Raw genomic sequence first — 24,342 nt, 5'->3', positions numbered from 1 at the left:
GCATACATATTTAAAATGTGGCCACCATACCATGTAATTTTAGCCATGTCTGTATACAGGCTACAGCCAAGAAAAAAATTATTTTGGTATAGAGAAAACCACAGAGGTCCTGGAACGCAGCAAGTCAGCACTGCTGAAAAGAAAAGGAGCGGGGAAAAAAAAGCATGGTGGTGGTGGTGGTGTATCAACAAGCAGTTGATACTTAAGTTCTTCCCACCTATTTCTTTGAAAAAAATTTCTCTTTTAAGAAACCCAGAGAGATCATAAACTGCAATCGAAACTGTGCCATCAGCTCACCCCTTGTGGTACAGCTGTAGGGAGCACGCAGCCCCTGTCCCAGAGTGGAGCGCACACCCCGACGGCAGAGCAGCAGGCCATGCAGAAAGCATGCCCTTGGGCACCCTCTTTTAGGGATCAGCAGTAAACTTGCAAAGCTAAGGTACGGAGAGAGGAGGGCAAGCAGAGTACCTGGACAGGTAGCAGACAGGGAGAGCAACTTAGCTGCCCTCTGCCGACTGTCTGATTTGTTGAACACTCTTCTGATCCAGTCCTGCACAGCTAAACTGCAATTTAACAGAGGAGGATTTCTGTGACTTCATCCCCACACTTCCACACTGGTGTTTACATGACAGTCAGGTCTGTAAGGATTTCTTTACCTACTGTCGGGCTCTATCAGCAGAGCCCTGTGCAAAGATAGCAAAGCTGGCACAAATAAGGTACTCCAGCCGCCGCTGCAGCAGCATGCATTCATTGGTGCAATGGTCTGCTCCAGCTAATTAACTCTAAAAAGATGTCCAGGACTTGAGCCAGTATTTCTGCTGCATCGTGCTATGTAGAGGTACTAACTTGTTCAGTGCTTAGCTTGGGTGTCTCTCCCTGCTGCAGTGTGGCGTGATGCACATTCAGCCCAGGCAGCAGCAGGGCATTTCATGCTAGGGCTCATCCAGCCGGTCTGATCTGCCACTTCAAGTCAGGGGTCCCTTTAATAAATCCAAAGATCAGTAATCCTTATCAGCGCTACCGATGGTGAAGATAGTGCCACTACAGACAAACTCTGTGGTACACACCTGGTAGCAACTGGGCTAAGCGCGTTTCATGCTGTGGTGAAAAAACATTTATTAAGCAGCAATACTACTGAAATCCTCAAAAGGAAAGGGGACTGATCCATTGCTTCTCAACTCGGATGAATTCTCGTGCCTCTCGTGACATCTTCTGTCTGTCAGACAGGTCTGATTAAATACACATGACCCATTTAATTTCTAACTTTTTTTAATGAAAAACATCGCTGAAAAGTCCTCTATAAAATGATAAAGTGGTTTGAGAGAAAAGGAGGAAAGATGGGATTTAAATTCTAAGAACATTATCGTGTTTGTCAATCCTTGCTGCTTTGTCAACCCGCATCACTTTTAACTTGCACCCATTTTATTCGAGGTTTAAAAGCAAATGGGAACATCCATTCATTATCTTAAACACTTTTCCTCCAAATAAAATGCAGCTATGTAGCTTTAAATAAGCACTTTGGTGAAATCCCAAACGTATCAGCATCACCCACTCTGCGTCTGCTCTGGTGTTTCTGGTGTAAGTAGTGCAACTGGAAAACTAGGGTGCTTAGCAATGATCAGCAATGCATATGTTGCTTTCAAATAAATCTATTATTACTGAATTCACAGGTAGAGGAAAAACAGGAATAATCGCAGATTTTTGTGTCAGGCAGTAACGTTGCAAATCCCCTGTTTTCCTCCTCCTTTTGCACGCATCCAGCGCTCCGAGCAGCAAACCCGCCGTTTCAGCCCCTCTACTCGCACCTCCCGCGGCCGGTCCCCGCGCACTCCCCCACCTGCTCCCCGCAGCCGCCCCCGGCCCGGCCCGGCCCGGCCCGGCCCGGCGCGGGGGTCGCCTCCCGCCCGAGTGAACCGCCTCCCCGCCGCCGAGGCGGCTCCCCGCCGCCGGCCCGGCCCCCGGCTCCTCCCCCCCCGCCCCGTCGCCCCAGCCCGCTCCCGCCCGGCTGGGGGACGCCCGCCGGTCCCGCTCAACAAGTTCCCCCCGCCGCCGCCCGCCGCCCCGCGGCGGGGACCCGGCCGAGAAGACCCCCCCGGCCCCCGCCCCCCGAGCCGGGCGCCGCAGCCGATGAGGGCAGCGGGGGAGCGCGCGGCGGCGGCGGCGGCTGCCTCTAGCGAGCGCTCGGGCGGCGGCAGCTGAGCGCCCGGCCGCGGGAGACCGGCGGCGTGGCGGGCAGCGCGGCTCCGGCGGGCGGGCAGCAGATGCGCGACCGGCGCGGACCTTCTGACGGCCAGCTCGCCCCGGCGGAGGGAGGGAGATGCACCGCAAGGGGAGCGCACAGACCGCCACTTCTGTTTAAGGAAGCATAAGGTAAGCCCGCCGCTGCGATCAGACCCCTAACGCTGCCCTCGGCTCTCCCCGCGCGATCGCGGAGGTCTGCCTCGCCACCCTCCTTGAGCGAGGACTCCAAAAAATACCCAGTTCCCCGGTTTTCCCGATGAAAACTTCGTAGGGATGAGCATAAAGCATCGCGCTGAGCGCCAGCGGGAGCGTTATGCAATAGCGTATCTGCCTGCCTGGGAACGGCTATTGCATTCAATAACTTTCATGACAGATAAGGAGAGGATATCGCTATACCCGTGCAAACCTCTACTTTCTTCTAGAAAAATACCACCCTTTCTTCTAATGCTACCTGGTAGGGGCGACGTGTAGCTGGAGGATTTTTGGAAATGCACAAAGTGCTTTAGTTTTTCACATGATTGATTGCAAGGAACTACCACTGCTTATTAACTTCAGTGCTGGGAAGTCCAAACGCAGTCCTAATGAAGTGCTCATAGAACAGGGCAATGGAAGAACATTGGACGTGTTCATTCCGGTAACTTGCACTATAGCACTTCACTAAAAAACAAACAAAACCAAAAATCCTCATCAGGGGCTGAAGCTGCTGCTATTCTGTGAACTGTTATTAGAGAAGCAGTGGTTCTTCCGATTTAATACACTGTTCCACCCCCCAAGTCCCCTGTCACCATCCTCAAACACATTTAAATTGGAGATGCCGTGAAAATGCAGTAGGCAAATGGGACAAAAGGTAGCATGGATCCAGCACCAAAGTCATAGTTCTGGACCTTGCATCTTGCAAGACATCTAAGGCTTCCCACTTAGCATTTCCATCTTGCCTTCCTATTGCTAGTAAAAATCCTCTCCTGTGACCTCAACGTCTCTACTTAATGCCATGTTTACACAGAGTTACAGCAGTGAGGGGGATGCAGGACTGCAGTTAGCTTGGATCTGTTTGGGGGAGGCGGGGGGGCAGCAAGCAAGGGACATCTTGTAATGTTGAAAGCGGAGAATATGTTATCTGCTTATGTCACCATCTCCCGAGGGGTCTGTCCCAAAGGAACTGTGCCCCCCTCTCTGCCACGAGTCAGAATAGGTAATGGAGCAGTTTTGTTTGACCTTGTATGTCTAAGCAGCTAAAATCCCCACACGAACATCACGGAGGAAAATTTAACTCATTAGGCTCTACGGTCGGGAAGTTTGGAAAGACCTGCTTTTCCAACCTCCGAGAATCATTATTTTTCTACTGAATGCTGGAAAGCGGTAACAAAAGACAAAACAGTAACAGGTCATGTCTAATATAAACTGGTGTTTATTCCCTCCGCTTAAGTGTTTCATTGTGATTACTGTTCGTATTTACAGTGCTGTCAGGAATGCTGCATGTATCAAGGTTAAAATCTAGCTGCTAGATAAAAAAACCTACTAGCTAAAAAAAAGATAAATTAAAAAAAAAATTCATGACATGTAACTGTCCTAGCCATGTACTCAGAATAATTTAATGTAAAATTTCAAGCAAACATACCTACAGTAAAAATATGATGAGCATGGAGAGTAACATATTTCCTTGCTTTCGGTTGGTGTTGTACCGATTGGTGTTGTACCAGTCTGCTCATGCCTGCCTTTCTTTACTACAATAATACTGTTCTCTTCAAGTACAAATAACAGTTCCAGGTTAAAAGCTGGATTTTTTTCTAGCATTATAAATGCATGCGAGCAGCTCAGATGAAAATATCAGTGCTCAGATATTACTAATTTATCATCTGGAGGTTCATATTCTATACAGTGATGGCATACAGTCATTGATTTCAAGAGAAATACATAATGTATACTGCTAATCCAAATACTCATACTGAACAGTTGTAAAATAAAATTACTGCCCCAGAGTTTAAGGTGCTGTTGCATTTAAAGCATAGTGCCTTCATAGCATGAGCTCACTGGGGAAGGCTGATACTAAATAAGCTTTTTTTTTTTTTTTTGTTAAGGACGTCATGATGCCCTTGATGAAAAATATGCGTCCTTTAGGACTCTAATTATTAATGATGTATATTTTTAACAAGATGCTCAAAATAATTCTAATCTTGAATGGAATCAGTGCCTTTCCCCCAGACTGACACATACAAAACCAGCTGGGCAACAGCACCACAAAAGAAAGTATTAGTTACTTATCAAGAGGGACAGCACTTAACATTCAATGCACCCTTCTACTAATGAAGCTCACAAACAAATAGCTCATAAGATCATCGCTGCATTTTTTTCCCCAGTTAACTATTTCATTGACAGAAGCATTTTTGCATGAGAGATGCACAGCATATATAATTAATTTTTTGGGAAAAAAAAGAGTAGGTAAGTTCAATGGAGATTAACATATGGAAGGAAAATATGGCTAAGAAGCCCAAGAGCCTGCACAAATGCCGAATCACAGAGCGTGCGTCGTCTTCCTGACATGCACTACCGGGGACCGAACACTATTGGTCACCACAACACACCGTTACGTTACTTGGAAATCCAAACTCAACAACAGATTGCACAAATGACAATGAGATATTAACCCTAATGTTTAATTTATCCTGTTCTAGAGAATTTAAAAGCAAACTTAGCAATACCAGTCCTTTGCAGTGACCAATGTGGTAGTAAAAGCCAGGGAAACCTATTAGCTTGCCAAAAATCTGTGCTAAAATGTATGGATACCTCCACAAAGCTATTGAGCTGTGATATCTTGAGGCAGTTCCTTATCCAACCATAGTCATCTTGGACAGGAAGAACTGAGGATGTGTAGTCACATAATTCATGCATACTTGAGGAAATTACAGTAAATCTAGAATATTTCATAACATAAAAAATTCACATGATTGTTTAAACTAGCTATTAAAAAGGTCTTATATTCTGCTTTATGACAGCCACTATTTAAAGAACTGCTGAAAATTTGTGCAAGATACTAAAAAACATGTAAGCAACAAATCTATTTTATAGCACAATACTCCCTTATATTTTTATTAATCAGTTTGCAAATTAAATAGGCTTTAAGGAAATGAGATCACGAGCATATTTTAAGGGGAAAAAAAAATATCTCAGATTGGTGAATTCAGTGGGAGTTCCATATTTAGCCTTCTGAAAAATTGGTGCTTGATTTTATTCGGCTTAGAAAACACTGTATAACCTATGAACAGACACAGGTACGACTCACTAGGTATTGACATTCAATTTTAAACTATTTAAACTATTACTGACCACACAGAATGTGATCAGAGCATTCTCTTATTTTAGTGGCACATCCCCATGTTGAAGTCTATTTAATACAATTTTACTACATTCAGGCAGAAAACAGCCTCTCTGCTGATCCCTTAATACTCGCAAAAATAGTTCAACTTGTTTATACACTTGCACAGCACAGTGTCATGGTGATCAGTGTCTTAAAACTCACCTGCTTTCCAGTTATACATATAAGCACAAGTCTCATAGGCAAAGATAACTGGTTGTTAAAATAGCAATTCCATGATCAAACAGCAACTCTTGGTGTCATCCTCTTTACCTGTTTTTTTCCCTTCAGTGGCAGAAAGACACCAGGCCTGGTTTTACTCCAGTAATAGTTTTTCCAGCCAAATCCACTGATTTCAATACAGAGGAGTGTAGAAGAATAAGGGCCATTTTCACAGTCAGAATCAGACAGACATGGATTTAAGAGCCCTGGGACTGAGGGCCTCCAAGTTCTACGATATTTGGGTGCAGATCTGAACTTCTTAATCTATCATTACAGGAGATTTTTGTCTTTACGGGACAGTGCTGGAACTCTACCAAATGTCAGATTCCTCAGTCCCTGCGCATCGCTGATCATTTGGCCTCAGACTCAGCCCATATCAAAAAACTGTGTTAAACATCTCACAAACGCTACGTAGTTATAGCTAAATATATCTGAGGCTGCAGCAACTAAAAAAGACAGACTGGAGTATGTGACCGTTGGAAGCTGTCTTGGGCACAGCGATTACGAAATGATAGAGTTTTCAATTCTTGGAGAAGTAAGGAAGGGGTTCAGCAGAACTGCTGCCTTGGACTTCCAGAGGGCAGACTTTGGCCTGTTTAGGAGACTGGTTGACAGAGTCCCCTGGGAGGCTGTCCTGAAGGGCAAAGGAGTCCAGGAAGGCTGGACATTCTCCAAGAAGGAAACCTTCATGGTGCAGGAGCAGGCTGTCCCCATGTGCTGAAAGATGAGCCAGTGGGGAAGAAGGCCGGCCTGGCTGAGCAGAGAGCTTTGGCTGGAACTCAGGAAAAAAAGGAGAGTTTATGACCTTTGGAAGAAGGGGCAGGCAACTCAGGAGGACTACAAGGATGTGAGGTTATGCAGGGAGAAAATTAGAAGGGCCAAAGCCCAACTAGAACTTAATCTGGCTAGTGCCATAAAAGACAATAAAAAATGTTTCTATATATACATTAGCAACAAAAGGAGGGCTAAGGAGAATCTCCATCCTTTATTGGATGCAGGGGGAAACATAGTGACAAAGGATGAGGAAAAGGCTGAGGTACTTCATGCCTTCTTCGCCTCAGTCTTTAATAGTAAGACCAGTTGTTCTCCGGGTACACAGCCCCCTGAGCTGGAAGACAGGGACGGGGAGCAGAATGAATCCCCCCTAATCCAAGGGGAAATGGTTAGCGACCTGCTACACCACTTAGACACATACAAGTCTATGGGGCCGGATGGGATCCACCCAAGGGTACTGAGGGAGCTGGTGGAAGTGCTCACCAAGCCACTTTCCACCATTTATCAGCAGTCCTGGCTAACTGGGAGGTCCCAATTGACTGGAGGTTAGCAAATGTGATGCCCATCTACAAGAAGGGCTGGAAGGAGGATCTGGGGAACTACAGGTTTGTCAGTTTTACCTCAGTGCCAGGGAAGGTTATGGAGCAGATCATCTTGAGTGCCATCATGCGGCACGTACAGGACAACCAGGGGATCAGGCCCAGTCAGCATGGGTTTATGAAAGGCAGCTGCTGCTTGACTAACCTGATCTCATTCTATGACCAGGTGACCTGCTTAGCGGATGAGGGAAAGGCTGTGGATGTGGTCTACCTGGACTTTAGTAAAGCCTGTGACACTGCTTCCCACAGCATTCTCCTGGAGAAGCTGGCAGCTCATGGCTTGGATGGGCGTATTCTTCGCTGGGTAAAAAACTGGCTGGACAGCCGGGCCCAGAGAGTTGTGGTGAATGGAGTTCAATCCAGTTGGTGGCTAGTCACGAGCGGTGTTCCCCAGGGCTCAGTTCTGTTTAATATCTTTAGCAATGATCTGGACAAGGGGATCGAGCGCACCCTTAGTAAGTTTGCAGACGACACCAAGTTGGGCGGGAGTGTTGATCTGCTCGAGGGTAGGAAGGCTCTGCAGAGGGACCTGGACAGGCTGGATCGATGGGCCGAGGCCAACTGTATGAGATTCAACAAGGCCAAGTGCCGGGTCCTGCACTTTGGCCACAACAACCCCATGCAACAGGCTTGGGGAAGAGTGGCTGGAAAGCTGCGTGGCGGAAAAGGACCTGGGGGTGCTGGTTGACAGCCGGCTGAACATGAGCTGGCAGTGTGCCCAGGTGGCCAAGGCGGCCAATGGCATCCTGGCCTGTATCAGAACTAGTGTGGCCAGCAGGAGTGGGGAAGTGATCGTGCCCCTGTACTCGGCACTGGTGAGGCTGCACCTTGAACACTGTGTTCAGTTTTGGGCCCCTCACTACAAGAAGGACGTTGAGGTGCTGGAGCGTGTCCAGAGGAGGACAACAAAGCTGGTGAAGGGTCTAGAGCACAAGTCTTATGAGGAGCGGCTGAGGGAACTGGGGTTGTTTAGCCTGGAGAAAAGGAGGCTCAGGGGAGACCTCATCGCTCTCTACAACTACCTGAAAGGAGGTTGTAGCGAGGTGGGTGTTGGTCTCTTCTCCCAAGTAACAAGCGATAAGACAAGAGGAAATGGCCTCAAGTTATACCGGGGGAGGTTTAGACTGGATATTAGGAAAAATTTCTTCCCTGAAAGGGTTGCCAAGCATTGGAACAGGCTGCCCAGGGAAGTGGTTGAGTCACCATCCCTGGAGGTATTTAAAAGACGTGTAGATGTGGTGCTTAGGGACATGGTTTAGTGGTGGACTTGGCAGCGCTAGGTTAATCGTTGGACTTGATGATCTTAAGGGTCTCCTCCAACCTAAACGATTCCATGATTCTATGAGTAGTCATTTGTAACCAGTAATATGCTTGCCCACAATGCGCTCATGTACATGTTACAATTCAACTGTATGGCTAAGTGCAGCCAAATTACATGGAAATTTCTAATACTTGAAATGAGACCTTAGTATTAATTTTCAATGCAAGAAACAACAACTAGTAAAATAATATTTGAATACTAAGAAGCAAAACAAACCAAAGTATTTACTCATAATCCAGTACTTAATGTTCAGGAGAGCAGAATGGAGTAATAGGCCAGCGACACTAGAGGACTTAACAGTGTTAAGATAAACCATTCACTGCACTGACTTTTCCTGCAGGAACGCTACCAGTTTGGTTTCTAAAATCCTCATCTAACACCAGAGTTTCATTAAACAGGCTAAAAATGCAGTTATATGGTGGACAAAGAACATGTAAGCATGTGGCTTTTGCACCTGATTTAACAAGATCTGCAGAAACAGCGCATGGCCTGGCACACTGACTTCTTACAACAAATGAACATTGTGGAAACCCTCTGCAAACTTTTTTTTCCTGTAAGTGCTGTCTGCCTCAGCTGTATGGTTCCTTTTCAGCATCATTTTTGTGTGCTGAAGAATGCTTTCTCCCGTATGGGTTTCTACTTGGACATCCTGCTCCTTTTGGATGCAAAGCTGAAGTCTTCTGACCATCTCAAGAGAGACCATTAACTTATTTTTTTTAAGCAGTCTACACCATCCAAAGACTTTTTCCTCTCTCTGTATTTACTTTTACTTCCATTTTACCTGGTACAGGAATTCCTCATTATTTGTACTGAAATAATACTGGTAAAATCCCAACCATAACTCATGTTTATGACATCCATGGGGAAGAGAAGCACGTGGTTTGTGTTATTTTTGCCTATCCATGATTGCTATAGCATGCTTGTAAATAAAGCCCACATAGTTACAAAATTAAACCATCTTAAAAACAAAAGCAAAGGAAGATCATTCCATATGGTCTAAGTAAGGAGGAAGTGTCAAAAGCTTACAAAGAAAGATTTACTTGTTTTGTGCTCTTCCCTCCTTCTCTACTTGTTTTATACCTGCCCTTCTTCATTTTCTTCTAACCTCCAGGAAAAATGCAGACACTTAGTAATTCAGTCATACAAGAGACACTCCTATGAAACAAGTCATAGCCACAGCACTTAAAGCTGTAGAATCTTTGCTTTACTGCCAAAAATGTCCAGCACAATTTCCAATTAGTTAAAAATTGTCATTTTGTATTTAGACCCAGCTTTGACCAGAATTACAAGACCTATACAACTTCAATACTTCCATCCCACTTCCACAGTGACCTAAGCCACAGGACTAAGAAGTCTTGTTAAATTTCAGTGAGACACACAAAGCAAAACACAGGTGTGACAGCCCACCACTGTGACCACGGCGTGGATGGTTATATCCAAACTGTATTTAAATGGGGTAGTTTGGGTATCGGTAATACCCCAGCTTAACCACACCAAGCCTGCTTTGTGCTTCCCAGAAAATCAGAGCAGCCAATGCTCATGCCAGAGTTATGATGCTGTGGCTTGGAACAAGTCGGTGAGGTCAAAGCTGATGCAAGTTATACAGCCCAACCATGGTGTAAATTACTTTTAAAAACTGAAACAGAGGCTCTATGATGCTCCATACAAAACCACTTAAGCAGGTGTGTAAATTCAGGACTGTATTTTAAAGTTAGTAACATGAGAAGTAGTTTTGGTCTGGTTAGTTACTGCCTGCTCTCCCTGGGGGAAGGAAGAAGAGACAATTCAGTGAAATCACTAATGTTTGTGTATTTATACATGAGTAAGGAAAAAAAAAAAATCTACAGCAAGCCCAATCTCTCCTTCAAATCATTAGTAATTGGTTGTTCATGCCCATTTTGTTATTATATTCATTATTCTCTTCTGAAAATACAATCAGAAATGAATGAGGAGATATCCACAAGTAAAGAAATTCAACTTGTGGATCAGTTTAATACATTTTTGTTTATCAAGGCCATTGGCAAATAAAACACAGCAATATCTCTAAGGAGATGACAGAGACAGAAAAAACATCCCAATGCTGAAGAGAGTAATTCAGCAGAAATTATGCTTGAACTGCCTGCTAACACCGATAACACTGATCCATTCTGTAGACTGAGCCTAAGTTGCTGAATTCAAGATGAATGTGTGAATATTTTAGGTAGTCCTAGCTGAGCAAGTTGGTGAGAATAATGTGTTATATTCTTGCATTCACACTTTGTGATAGTATAAAAACACACAAAGCCACAATAAACGTGATGCAAATTATCTGTCTAGTAGACAGTTCTGGTGCCTAGAGCATTATCAGGCAATTCTGATTAATAATAGGGGAGTTCTCAGCCATGATCCTGCAGCTTCAGACAAGCAGAGTATAGAACTCTGACAAAAGGGGCATATGAATATTCTTAAGAGGATCTCTAATTGTAACTTTAACACTTCCTAATCATCCATATCACAAGTAACCCATCCTAAAACACCATCACCAGAATGTTTCTTTCGAGATCTTACTCCGCATTGTCCCAGGTCCGTGAAACCTGGAAGCAATTTATTCAACATCTCCACACCATCTTTGCACACTCTCATTGCTTCCCTCTTCATTCTCCACACAGTTCTTCCCACATTGAACAAAAAACGTTTTCCCTGGTGACCTGGAATGAGCCGTTTGCACTGGTGCTACCCATCAACTTCTCCCAGAGTCCTCATATTTGAGGAGAACTTGAGACTTTGGGAGTTGAAATTTGGAGCATTCACACTGATGTTCAAATTTAAGACAACTTCCCCTCACATCAGAGTTTGGCTCTTCCTTCACGTTACTTATTTCAAAAGCATCTTAGAACCAGCTTTTATGAAAGAAGTTTTGCAACATTAGGGACTATTATTCACTTGCAATACAGCAATTAAAACACAGCTTTTTGCTCTAACAACACTCTTTTTAGGTAATTAATGCTCATTTTTGTACAAGCCTTTGCTTTAGCAGAAGTCAAACTGATTCGTGCACTTCTCTCGTCTTTCACCAACATCAGCACGCTCAGGTCTAACTGTACATTGATAATTTACAACTACACCAGAGCCAGAACCAGAACCTGCTTGAAACCAGAAACTGTTCACAAATATGCTCCTCAGGAAGGTGAAAATTACACAGCCTTTATTTCCTGGTGACTGCTGACAGCACTGGAGTGCAAATACAAATCTCCTAGACTGATATTATTCACCAATTAACATCCTACTAATGATGTCAGATTTTAGAACTAAATTACCCAGCCGCATTGTTTAGCGCCACTTCACACCCTCCCAAGGCTTGTCTACATGTAATCCTAATCCAAATAGAAAGAGCTGACAATGTTCTGATGCCTTACAACCTACTGACCTCAGGAAAGTCATTCATGTCTGTCATCTCCCATTTGTAGTAAGCTCTAGCACAGACTACAACACACTTTTTCCATACAATGAGATTATCTGCATTCCCAGGGGAATGGTCTGATCCGCATACCTTGCACTGCACCTTTCCATGACCCGCACAGCAAAACTGAGGATGCAAGACGGAAGCATGGAGTTGGAACCCACTCATCTCATTTCTCCTCTTTACCCAACATTTGAAAAGCTATGATGAAAAAGAAAATAAGCTGCAGTCGATGTAGATGCTTGCAGTCTGGACATGTTCTCAGTCCCTCGCACCCAGATCACATGCTCTGGAGGTCTGACAGTTTTGCAAACCTGTTGGCCAAAGCTAAAGAACAGAACTGCCTTTTTTCCTGTCATTTGGTGGTTGGTTTTCTTCTTGAACACCCACAAAAACTATTGATGTTTACTAAGAACAATGAAAAGTTAGTATTCAACAATAATGGCGATAAGGAACTGTCTTTAAGCTCTTGTTTTTAACAGCTTGTTATTTAAATTATTTAACAGAAAGTCCCATAAAAATGAAAAAGCCTTCCAGTGAAACTACGCTGGCTTTTGGACTCTTGGAAGACAGTACAGTATAAGCAGAACTATTTGTGATTCTCCTAGCACACATCCTCAGCAGCATCCTTATACTGCGAGTACCAGCTGTAACGCTGACAAAGAGTTGCACAGATTTACATGGCAAAATAAAGCTAATAAACCTTTACTCAGATTTTCATAGTAGCAGTAGGTGCATAGCACAGTAAGAAAAATAAGCATAATTCTTTTAATAGTAATGTTACTTTTTCCAGTACGCTAAATCCCAGCAAATGTTTGGCATTATAACAACACTATGAATTGACAGGGAATATCTTTTGACATTGCATTTGTTCCAATATGAAGTTAATAGTTATTAACTCAGACCACAAGGGTCTATATTGTTTTTAATGCAAGTGCAGATCTCCTGTTAGTGTTACTAGTAGTTGCACAAACATATTATGGGAAAAGTAACCCTTATTGTACAGAATTTTAGCACGTTGAATGGATTCTTTATAATTTTATGCATTTAACAATATAGGAAGCAACAAAACCTAAGCATTATTAAAATTTGTGTTCAGAATGCATAGTAGACATGTCAAAATTATAGAAAATAGCATATACCAGCTTGTGCATTCAGGGAAATTGTTTTGTTTGTAAGGAAAATTTTAAATAGTTTATCCTACAATAGATTCCCGTTTTACCTAAAATTTTATGGGCTTACTAAATCATACATTTTATTTGTTGCCACTTAGTTCTAAAGCTAAAGCTCACAAGAGCATTTAAAGGCATTTATTGTCTATCTCAGCCATTAGCTAGGATATGCTTTTTATACCTCATTCTTACAGAGCCCACCAATGGATGGGAGAGGAAAAAAAAAAAAGGACAAATCAAATGCCATATGATCATGTTTATTCCAAAGGAAGACTTTCAAGGCAATTACGAATCTATCATATGTCATCACTGCAACTAGGTGATCGATAGATCCATTTTTTGAAACTGTGCTAAGAACCATCACAACTCTACCAAATGTTTGTAGTATACAGTGCAATAATGCATACCAAAGCTGGTTTTTGCAGGAGAATATAACTAAAAAATAAAGGATCAGTCTAAGTAGACTTTGCTTCAGTCTGTGGAACCTCTTAATTTTTTTCAGTGAAAATATAACACCCCCCCTTCACAAACTGTCATTTTGCTAGGGAGCATACAGGAGCTTTCTTTTCTGGTGTGCACAGCAATAACGTAGGTGAGAAATCTCCAAGCGTCTCTGGACCACAGGCTGAAAAGCACCGATTTAGGCAAATGGTAGTAATGCTCTGTAATTTATTGAAGTGGTGCAAACTTCTCAAAACAGGAAGATTGCAAGGCTAGGACAATTCACCCTCTACTTGATAAAATACAGAATACATAAATGCAGCAATAAGAATGAATTCAGTATTGAGCAATAAATAAGGAAGTTCAGGAGAGAGAAAATTCAAGTTCAATGCCTAAGGGCTTCAAAACAGATTTAAAAAAACCCACTAGTTTGACATTTACCAGCACTGCTAACTCTATTATTGTACGCAAACAATTCTGATAAAAGGAAGACAGACTGGTCTACCACATCAGTTTTGTGTGTCAATAGATACATTGGGGGGTTTTCCTAATAACAGTCAACAGTACTTTTTACACCACAAAAATTGGGCATACCTGCACCCTTTAATTTATCCAGAAGTCGTCTTTTATCCTCATACTTGTGTATTAAAACTCTATAAAAATTTGTAACAGAGGAAAAGTTTCTGCAAACAACTAATAATTAATAACTGGCTAAGATCATTCATATTTTCCAACATTTTTATCAGTACTATTTTGTTTACTGGACACTGCTTATTAATATTTAGAATAAAAATACATGATTTTTAAGTTTGTATCATAACAACACAGGCAGTTAATCTAACAATTGGATTCCTTTTAAAAGGCTGAAAATACTCCTAAATTAATGAAGTCAAAATGTCTGAAAATCGAAGAAATAACATATTAGAAGCAGTCTATTTAACTCAAAATTAAGAAAAACATTTAGATTACATGTAAAATATCCTCAGGTTGCTATCACTGGTTTACACGATGGTATATTTAGAATTAACATAGAATAGGCTTCTATATTGTATTTGTTTATATGAAGTAAATCCAAGTTTCTTTCAAATGTCTATTTTTAACGATAGAAGTATATTATATTCCATGTATACACTTACAAGATTACTTATAGCCATCAAATAGTTTTTGAAAAACAAATGCATTATTAAATTTTATGATAATATTTAGAGATATAAAAATGGCATATGAGGCAGCAGGGATTTCTCATGAGAAAGTATACCCTCGATATATTCAGAAGCCTAAAGATGTTGCAGATCACTAATGAGCCTTCCTTTACGTGGTAAAGCCCAATTATTTGCAATCCCTTGCGTTATTTTTCCTTTAAGCTATTACATACATGCACAAAAAACCTGTGTGCTCTTAATACGTGCACAGAAGTTTACAGCTGCATCCCTAAAGCCTTCATTTGGTCTGAAAATACAGAGACTGAAATCTATGCCTTTCATCTGCATTTGGAACTTGGAAAGTTTAACTCCACTCTGCTTATTAACACATTTTAGTCTTTGAGTATACTTCTGTATCATAAAACTGACAAATAAAATTTAAATTATAAGGTAAACTACAAATCTCCTTTTCCTTCATTAACAAATCAGTCTGGAAATTCAACACTATAATTCGCCTTGTAGTGCAGTGACTTTGCAGAGTTTTGGATTAAGAGTGGAGGTCCTGCATAGATTTACTTATGTACCTAAGCTTTATCTGCTGACACAGACTTGAACAGGACTGTTGGGAACACGCCGCTCCTCATTATGAGGCATGAATCACATAAAATAGGTCTCCTTCCTAGAAATTCCCATTGCATTGCTGAACTGAGGGGAAGAAATCTGGACGGCATCAATAAATGGAGAACTGAAAGGGAAGGATTTATTTAATTGACTAAAACATGCTATGGAGAACCTGAAATAATAAAGAAGGTGGTTTCCATAACTTACCCTGAAGATTTTGTACTAACTTAAGGCTGCTCTGTGCATCACTTTATTATTACTGTTATTATTTAATAGTTTATTTCCATATTCAAACATAAGGGAAGACTGCTTAAGGGTAATCAGCCAGAAGTTTATAAACAAGGCTAAAAACTGAAAAATAAGCTCTGTGATTAAATATTTAGCTTAGCAAATCATCTCATGCAATCAGGGTTTGTTTAGAGTAACTACAGACAAAAAGTTTAAATCTATTATCTGTATTTAATTGGCATCTGCAACTAAAATTCAAATTCAAAGCCTTTATTAGCCCCCTGACAGACTAAGCCATAAACTCTGCAGTACTCATGCAAACTGAGAAACTTTAGTTTCCTAAGTATCCAAAAATCCTGCAGCTTCTATCACATTTCACAGCCACACATTTTGTGTATGCCAGCCTTGCCTTGTGTTCTAGAAAACACTACCGAGATGAGTAATGGGCAGCAGAATTACACATAAGTAGTGCAGGGAAAGGAAACACATTACAACGAGATTTCCTTTTTCAGTCTCCCAGTCTGGGTCCAGGCTGTGCCCATGGCATGGCTCCCGTTCCCCGGGAAATCAGTAGGATTGTTGGCACTAACTTCAGCGGAAAGAGGGCAGAATTCTAGCACCGGTCTGACCTCAAGTACACGTTGAACGATTAAGCAAGGCCTCCCAGGAGACGACACTGTAAATGCTAATGCCTAAATAAGCCAAAATTGGAGTCAACACCTTGCCCAAAACAAAAATGAAACAAAACAGAAAAGTATTATGTAAACTCTTCCTTGTTAAATATTTAACTTGCAATCAACCGTTTGCTCAACCGTTCTTTTATCAAATGTGCACATATAGTTCTCCTTGGAGACACCGAGATCCGAGTAAGGCTTAAAAAAATTTAGTTCTTTTGGTTGTTGTCATTCTTAATCACAGATATCTATAAAATTATTAGTCCGAGCTACTAGTGGGAATACAAAAAAATAGATTAGCTAAATCAATCAGGCCTGTGCAGTTGGGAAAGGGAGACAAGCAATTTTTGAAGAATAAATTTATTGGCTATTAAAGACATGCTTAAAATTAACTGCATCACAGAATACAGTATCCCATTTATCTATTTCTATTCTGTAGAATATCACCAGACTCCTGGTTTCGTCTGGGTTATGGACTCCATTAATTCCATCTATTAAGTCATTCCAAAGAGACCCAGTGATCCGGCAGCCCCAAAGATCATAGGATTAAAGTGGTATCACAAATAATGTGAAAATTGAGACAGATCAGAGGTACACTCATAAAATATCAAGCCAATACTTTACAATAATTGTATGTTAGTGGATCCTACTGTCAAATAACCAAGTGCCAGAAAAATCACTTTGACAACTCTGAGGTATCCTAAGAGATGGTTGTAATAAGTGACTTTCAGATCCAACAACCAATTTTTGTAAGCCTCTTTTATGGGTAGAAATGTGTGCCCTCTTTTCAGACATAATTACTGAATATTTCACATCTTTGTAAATGCAACATTTCATATTTGCTACAATTTCTTAGTAGTGCACGAACTCACATTAGCAGATTTGAACTAATGGATATAATGGCGGTTGTGTTACTCTATTTAGTTTTTTTGTAAACTCATTAATATACCAGACCGTTATGGAAGATTTGCTTTCAGTAGTTCTACATTAATGAAAGTGCAGAGTTTTTGGTTTTGACAGTAGTTTTTACAACATATTTTAGCTGTGTCTAAAACTAATGTCTGTCCAGTTGCAGGCTAATGGATCAGGTTCGTATCTTATAAGGCACTTCATTATTCACTAAAGCATTCCAAAATTCCACCCCAAGATAGACAGATAGACAGACAGATGGATGTATGTCTTTATTTCCTACCATCACCATCTTTGGAAGCTGTGAACCAGTGGGGCTCCATATGCAGAATGTCTGTCAAATAAAGGCATAACTTCACTCGGCAAACATTAAAAGACAGCCCAAAACAGCCAGTACAGGATACTAATATTCCCCGCAAAGCAAAACTGACTCCTCATTCAGGGTCTCAACTGAACAAAAGATTCCTGACATTCATATGTGGTTAATTAACACCCCCCCCCCCCCCCAAATTTCTCTGTATTTGTACATCATGTATGAAAGGCTTCTCTCTAGCATTTCCATTTTATAATCTATTCTCCCCCAAAAGAGGGGCTTAGTCACCCTGGTATCAGGTACTGGGTCTGTATATACATATATAGTTTGAAAACTAGTATCTAGCAATCTGGTCCATTATTTGAACATTTTTGTCCTGAATCTTCCCCCTTTTTGCTTTCTACAGACTTTCTACATCACACAGATTCAGATAGAAATTTCCCCTTCTAAAATGACTGCTGCTCGCTCACCGCTACCTGAACCTGACAAGTTAGATAGAAAAAGGCAAACTAGGCAGACTCCAGAATATTTCAGTTACTTGTTTGCAAATTACTGGGACCGGGGAAGTGAAACATGAAAAAAAAAAAAAATCAGGTAATGACACATTTGCATTAGATTTTTTGAAAGCAAGTTGATAACCCAGAAGTCCAATCTCGCAGTACGCAAATTGTCAGCCATGCATATTTATGTGTCTTAATAACTTTTGGGAAATGTTACTATTCCTTTTAAAAACCCATAAACATTCAGTTTTCCATTGAAAATGATTTCTCCATTATGTTTTCTTAAATTAAAACTAAATATAGACTAGTCATAAGGATTCACCCACTTGTGCCACTGAGTTGACTTTATAAAACATAACCTATTGTAGCACTTAACTCTTCAAGAGTTTCACATTTTTTATTTAATAGACAAAAGAATTTTAATTAAAAATGTATTTAAAATACCATACCTGAAAGTCCCTTTACTCATTTTACATTGTACTCCGAGTACTTCTGAGGGTACATTGGTGTTTAAATAGGAGATACATGCAGAATACTTGGATTAAGTGGGAATTTGGTAATTCAGTAAATCTCAGCATTAGGGAGAAATTTGTGCAATAGGAGAGTAAAACTGACAACTTCAAATGAGGTGTAAAAATGAGGTCTCAACTATCCAATTACTACAGATCCCATATGATCTGTACAGCGATAGAGCTGTTGGGGTTTTTTTGCTACGTGCTGTGTTAAGCAGTTGGCATCTTTTCATCCTTGAGGAGGTGCTTATATTTCAATAGCAGATTAAGTCATTTCTGTGAATCATCATAGGTTTTTTGTAAGGGTTTTTTTTTTTTTTGTGCTTTAGGATCCTTTGGGATAAGAAGCTCTATTATAAAGACACATTACGGCTTCTAGTAAAGGATGGGTTGTTTTGCATTTGAAGCAAAACCTTAATTGATGCACTGCTGACTTCTTCCACAAACTTCAATAGTTCATAAATTTTATGCATACAGCAGTACCAACCAGTTGCTAATAATAATTAATCTATATCCAGGTTTTAGGTTTAGCTATGAGGTACATTTTTAAAAAAAATCCAAATAATGACACCTCTAATGACCAATTCATTTCTTACAAAGATGCAGAGTACATTACACAGAAGAAACATGTTTTGTAAGCAAGCATGCTGCTAAACATTTGCATTAAAGGAGCATTAAGGTGGTCAGTGCTCTAGACTTTTCTTTATTTGTACAGACGTGTTTTTCATTTTCCCTATACTTTTTATTAACTATCAAGTAAATTCAGACGACTTGCTTCCTGAGAGCCCGTACTCCCTTGCAGTGAAGTCCGAGTGCCAAGCTAGCACACCCAGCATGACAGCCATGGTGCCAGTCCTCTGAAAAGGGGTCTGGAAAAAACTTCTGGGTACCACAAAAGCTGGGCCCCACTAGCAGGGCGTTTTGTGACCCAGCAGAAGTCCCAGCCTGCTTCCAGTCCTACTACTTCACCTGTAACCCAGGAATGGCATACCTTTACCGTCTCTGAGGAGCAGGTGTTAACAAATCGAGATAAAAGGTACGATTTTCTAGCAAAAGGACAAAGTCGAATATGAAGCACTAGGACTTAATTATGAGAATCGAGCAAAAAGGTTGCGAGTGGCAGCCATTTCAGTCAAAGCCAAGGAAATTAGCTCAAATATTGCAAACCTGGGGGGGAAAGTAGCATTTCTGTTGTAACACAAGGCTTTTTGAACTGTTTTTGCATGCAGGCATCATGGTGAGTAAGGAGCCCAGCAAATGCTTACTCACCACCTCGGAAAGCGAAGTTGAGCCAGCAGCTTCACTCGCTTTGGAGATGAAATACGCACTGGATCCCAACCGGCAGATTAAGAAACGAAACAAAGCCCTCCAGGTGAGATTTAAAGATATCTGTGAGGCCCAGAATGAGCAGAGGGACAAACAGCTGTCCACTACACAGGATCCTGACAAAAGAGAAGCCAAGCCCATTTCCTACAAAACGGCTTATCGCAAGTACATGACAGTGCCTGCCCGGAGGTCAATACCCAACGTCACCAAGAGCACAGGAGTTCAGACTTCACCTGATCTTAAAAAGTGTTACCAGACCTTTCCTCTGGACCGGAAAAAAGGGAATATTCTTAAAAGCGCCTCGACTGTTGATACCTTTAAGAGTCAAAACAACGGGTTTCTAATAGATGTTAAGGACAAAGACGGCAGAAGCTCAGGGGAGGCCGTTCAGTGGACCAAGAAGGCCGGCAGCCTGCAGACAGCGGAGTTCATTTCCCACATCAACAAGCGCACCAACGCGGGATCTCGTGACAACGGGGCTGAGGCCTGGAAAAGCAGCGATTTGCACAGCTCTCCCAAAGAGCCGCCTCCTCCTCCCCCAAACTCAGCCGACCCTGCTTCGGAGGAGCCTGCCACCGACCGGCCACCCAGCCGAGGGAAACAGGCAGTGGGGTGGCCGGGGAGTGAGGAGGCCGCCCAGCCCCTCCACGGGAGGGTCTTCAAGACTGAAGTGGCCACCATTTATTTACCGGCATCCAGTTCAAACGCCTCGCAGCCCGACCTGACAAATCTCGCGGCCGAGACCGACTGGTCACCGTGCCCGACAGCTGAGGAGGACAAAAAGAGGACCGTGCACCTGAACGGTGTTCAGCCCCAGGCAGGAGATGCTCAAGCCTGCTCATTGCAGGCACAGTGCCAAGCCACCGAATGTAACGAACAGACCCTTCAGATAAACGTTTCGCCTATGGAGGAGAACCAGCCTTGCCAGACGGCCGTCGCGGTGAGCGGGGAATGCCAACAAATCGTGCCTCACACGGAAGTTGTGGACTTGAAAGCGCAGCTTCAGATGATGGAAAATTTGATCAGCTCTAGTCAGGAAACCATAAAAGTGTTGTTGGGTGTTATACAGGAGCTAGAGAAAGGAGAAGCTCACAGAGAAGGGTGAGTAGAAGCTTTTTAAATGAGTATAAGCTGTTTTAAATGCCTTTTCTAACAAGTCCTGCCCTTGAATTTGCTAATGTAAATTTGCACCTGCCGCTGCGCGTTCCTCCGCAGCACACCAAGACGTTACACGTTGTGTTTCTCATGCAGACTGAGTTTTGCTGCTTTAGAGACGAGTCCTAGGGAAACCTGCCAGCGGTATTCACAGATTTGGTATCTGATTGTCCTAGGATGTAATTAAGTAGTTATTTAATGAAGACCTATAATATCTCTTCTTGTACCTTTTCTAACGAGCACAGAACGAGCTGCTCTCCAAACAGGGTTAGCAAGGATGCTTTCACATCAGCAACTTGTATTAACTGTAATAGCTCACACAGCATGAAAAGCAGCAGAAAAACCTTAATTCTGTAAGAGACTTACCTTTTTAAGATTAAGGGATATTATTACAACTGTTAATATAATTCCATTAATGGCATATGAATCTTGTCTGTTTTACTTTCATCTTCTGAATTTTTAATGATATTTCTTTCAGAAGGAAATTAAATTAAAACTGAATATCCATCGTCTTTACAGCATTCACACTACTCTACACATGAAAAACTCAAGCATAAAGAAACAAAATTTTGTTTATCCCTAACTTACATCACTTAAATCAACCTGTAAGGCATTACAAATAATAGTTACTATAACACAGTACAGTCTTTAGCCTTTACCTAGACAGTTCAACCCATCTCTTATATTACCTTAACAAGCATTTTGCAGACTTACTTGCCTTAGTTCGCTTATCTTTATTCAATGAATGCACCTCAGAATGTATGTGTGCTGTTTGTGTGTTTTTAAATGCTTCTGTAATTGAATCATAATTTGTCAGAAGAAATCTGGATTTTAAAATTAGAAACCAGTAGCTCGTGCTATTTGAAGCAGCATATGTTTTCATTTGAGTCAAACAGGTACATCTTAAGAGTTGTAATTCAACTCTCTCCCCAGGAATGTAGAAATCATCTTGTTAATCCTAAAAATTCAAAATGTTTTTCATTAAAAAATCATCTTAGCTGTTGGACAATGCTGTCAACGCAGCCTTAGCATTTTTAGTTTATTTTACAGCTGGTTATGGTTTTTTTAGAATACCTCGTCAAATCCTGAATCGTCAGACTGGGAAACTTCTTGATCTATAGCTGAAAGCAACACAGGCTTACTGATTTTTTTTTTTTCTTTAAATTATTATTCAGAAAAAGTATTCCTCTGACTTTCTTAACTTACAGAAACCGCAAGAGAATTGGAAAGAAGTGGCATGTTGCTTGTCAAATCACAAATATAGAAAAATATTTCTTCATCATAACTCATCATCTGATCAAGAACCCTGTGTGTATGAACACACGCATCTACCCACAAAGTCATCTGCTACAAATACCAGTGCTTCCTCCATACACTTATATATCAAATTTTCATCTTTTCCCAAAGACAGTAGAGCAACAGGTGCAGCAAGCACTTTTTTTTTTTTATTGCTCTCACATAAGCAGACCCATTTAAACCCTAATTTTAACATTAGGAGTGTATCCCTGCCCTCAGCACAAAAGAGATCTTGCCCAAAGTATCGATGATTGCTCATATCTTCAAATAATCCTTCTGTAGTTGTCAACCTGACAAAGCTGTAGCCTATATTAGCCCTAAAATTGTGGAACTATCCATAAACCCCGGTTCTTCAGAATATCTCTACTGCCTCTTATACACACAGACTTGAGTATTAGAGTCTGCAAGACTACATTATATTTGACCAAAAAGAGCCTATTTATTAGCACTCCTTTACTTTCCCCCGCCATAGGTTCCCCAGCAATGGTGAAATCACCATCTACAGATACATCACACATTTTGAAATCTTTTCAAACATGTTGTGGTATGTGGAAGAGACAATTAAAATGTTTTAATGTTTCTTTGACATTAACTGTAACCAGTGGCAGTTACACCAGTGGTCGAGGTTAATTATAAAAATTGGAAGCAAAGTGTCTACAAATCAAAGTAAGATTTCAGATGGGGGGTTGTAAACACAACGACATACAAAGGTGCTGCCTTAAAACTTACTGAGAGCAGAAGAGGGTTTCCACCTGGAGCCGCTTTCAGCTACTTTTCTATATGCTCTAGGCATGTCCCAAACATGCCCCCTCCCAGCTAGACATGAAGGATGTAGAGATGGGGAAGGAAGAAAGAAGGTATATGCATACTTGGCGTATTTTCTCCTGGTTTAGGAGTTCTGGTGTTCCAGATCCCTCTAATTTTCTAGCTCCTGGGTGATTTTAAAGGAGATTGCACAAAGGAGTCCAGCATTATGCTTAGGACATTTCTGTCCTCCACTGATCACACTCCAGAGCTGAAAGAACACTCTGTTCTCATGCAAAGCACCAACGCATTATTAACATGAAGCCTGTCTTTATCCCTATTTCCCTCAAATTAGACAACTATTTCAATAATAGGTTGCCCCATCCTTTTATTAGGATAATTCTTTCCAATTATTGCATTCATTTCTACAACATTTTTGCCACAGAGACCCACCACTGTGTACACTATTACGTATCTTCTCAATTTTAGCATGTTCATCTTTTTTTTCTTTTATAGCCAGGTGTTACGTCAGTTTATAACAAGAAATTAAAAGCAGTACTACTGCTACGTCTCTGCTTATTGCAGCACATATGAGTCTTCCATCTGCTAAAACAGAAAACAATGTTCCGTGTTTATGGCACTCTCCTGGTTTTCTTATGTATATTAAATTCCTTACAATAACATACATCAAGAAACAAATACAAATAACACACTGCTGGTGTAAAAAAACAACAACAACAAAAAAAAAAAAACAAAAACCAAAATCCACAGCTAAATCTCTTAATCAGATTTTTGTCCTTTCAAGAAAATCAGTGTTCTTTAAGTGCTGTTGTAGTACCGTGGGACTAGTGCTCAGTGGATTCATTTTCACTAATATGCTGTAGGTCTTGAACTGCTATTACTGCAATTCATCACTAAATGAGTCTATGCCTGCAAAACTGTATCAGCATCTCTGAAGATAGCAGTATCATCCTTTGGGTGGATATCACCTATGTATACTTTTCAAAATGTCAGTACTACATTATCTGCAATTAGCAACAACATACAGAACTCAACTCTGCTGAAAAGAAAGGGAAAAACCACCGGAGGAGAAGAGAAACACAGAGCAGCTCTAACACGTGACAGAGCTGAGGGCTCACGTCGCTCTGCCAAATCTGAGACTTTGAGGGTGCAACATGACCTCTCTCTTCCTCTGGCCTGGGATCAGGCCCCATTTATTGGTCACAAAATGCAAAATTCGGGCCATCATGAAACACAGCTCTTAAACCATCAGGCACTGCATAATTTTAATGCATTAGATCTATCTAAATAACACATAGTAGATTTGGGGATGGGGTAGAAATCTTTGTCACGGGCCTATG

General features: G+C 41.3%; 2 protein-coding genes across 4 annotated transcripts in view; one reads left to right on the top strand and one right to left on the bottom strand.

Annotated features, from left to right (window-relative positions):
• Positions 1 to 24,342, bottom strand: part of DOCK1 (dedicator of cytokinesis 1) — a 325,958-nt gene that overhangs the window by 162,520 nt on the left and 139,096 nt on the right. The window lies entirely within an intron of this gene.
• INSYN2A (inhibitory synaptic factor 2A) overlaps positions 2,280 to 24,342 on the top strand; it is a 53,049-nt gene continuing 30,986 nt past the window's right edge. For both annotated transcript variants that reach the window (XM_076339224.1, XM_076339223.1), the window contains exons 1-2: positions 2,280 to 2,370; positions 19,690 to 20,887. In XM_076339224.1, the coding sequence (XP_076195339.1) occupies positions 19,695 to 20,887 (1,193 nt within the window). In that variant the 5' untranslated portion in view covers positions 2,280 to 2,370; positions 19,690 to 19,694. The remainder of the gene's footprint in view (positions 2,371 to 19,689; positions 20,888 to 24,342) is intronic.

Source organism: Aptenodytes patagonicus, chromosome 5 (assembly GCF_965638725.1).
Source record: "Aptenodytes patagonicus chromosome 5, bAptPat1.pri.cur, whole genome shotgun sequence".
Lineage (NCBI taxonomy): Eukaryota > Metazoa > Chordata > Aves > Sphenisciformes > Spheniscidae > Aptenodytes > Aptenodytes patagonicus.
This window is presented reverse-complemented; position numbering and strand designations above follow the sequence as displayed.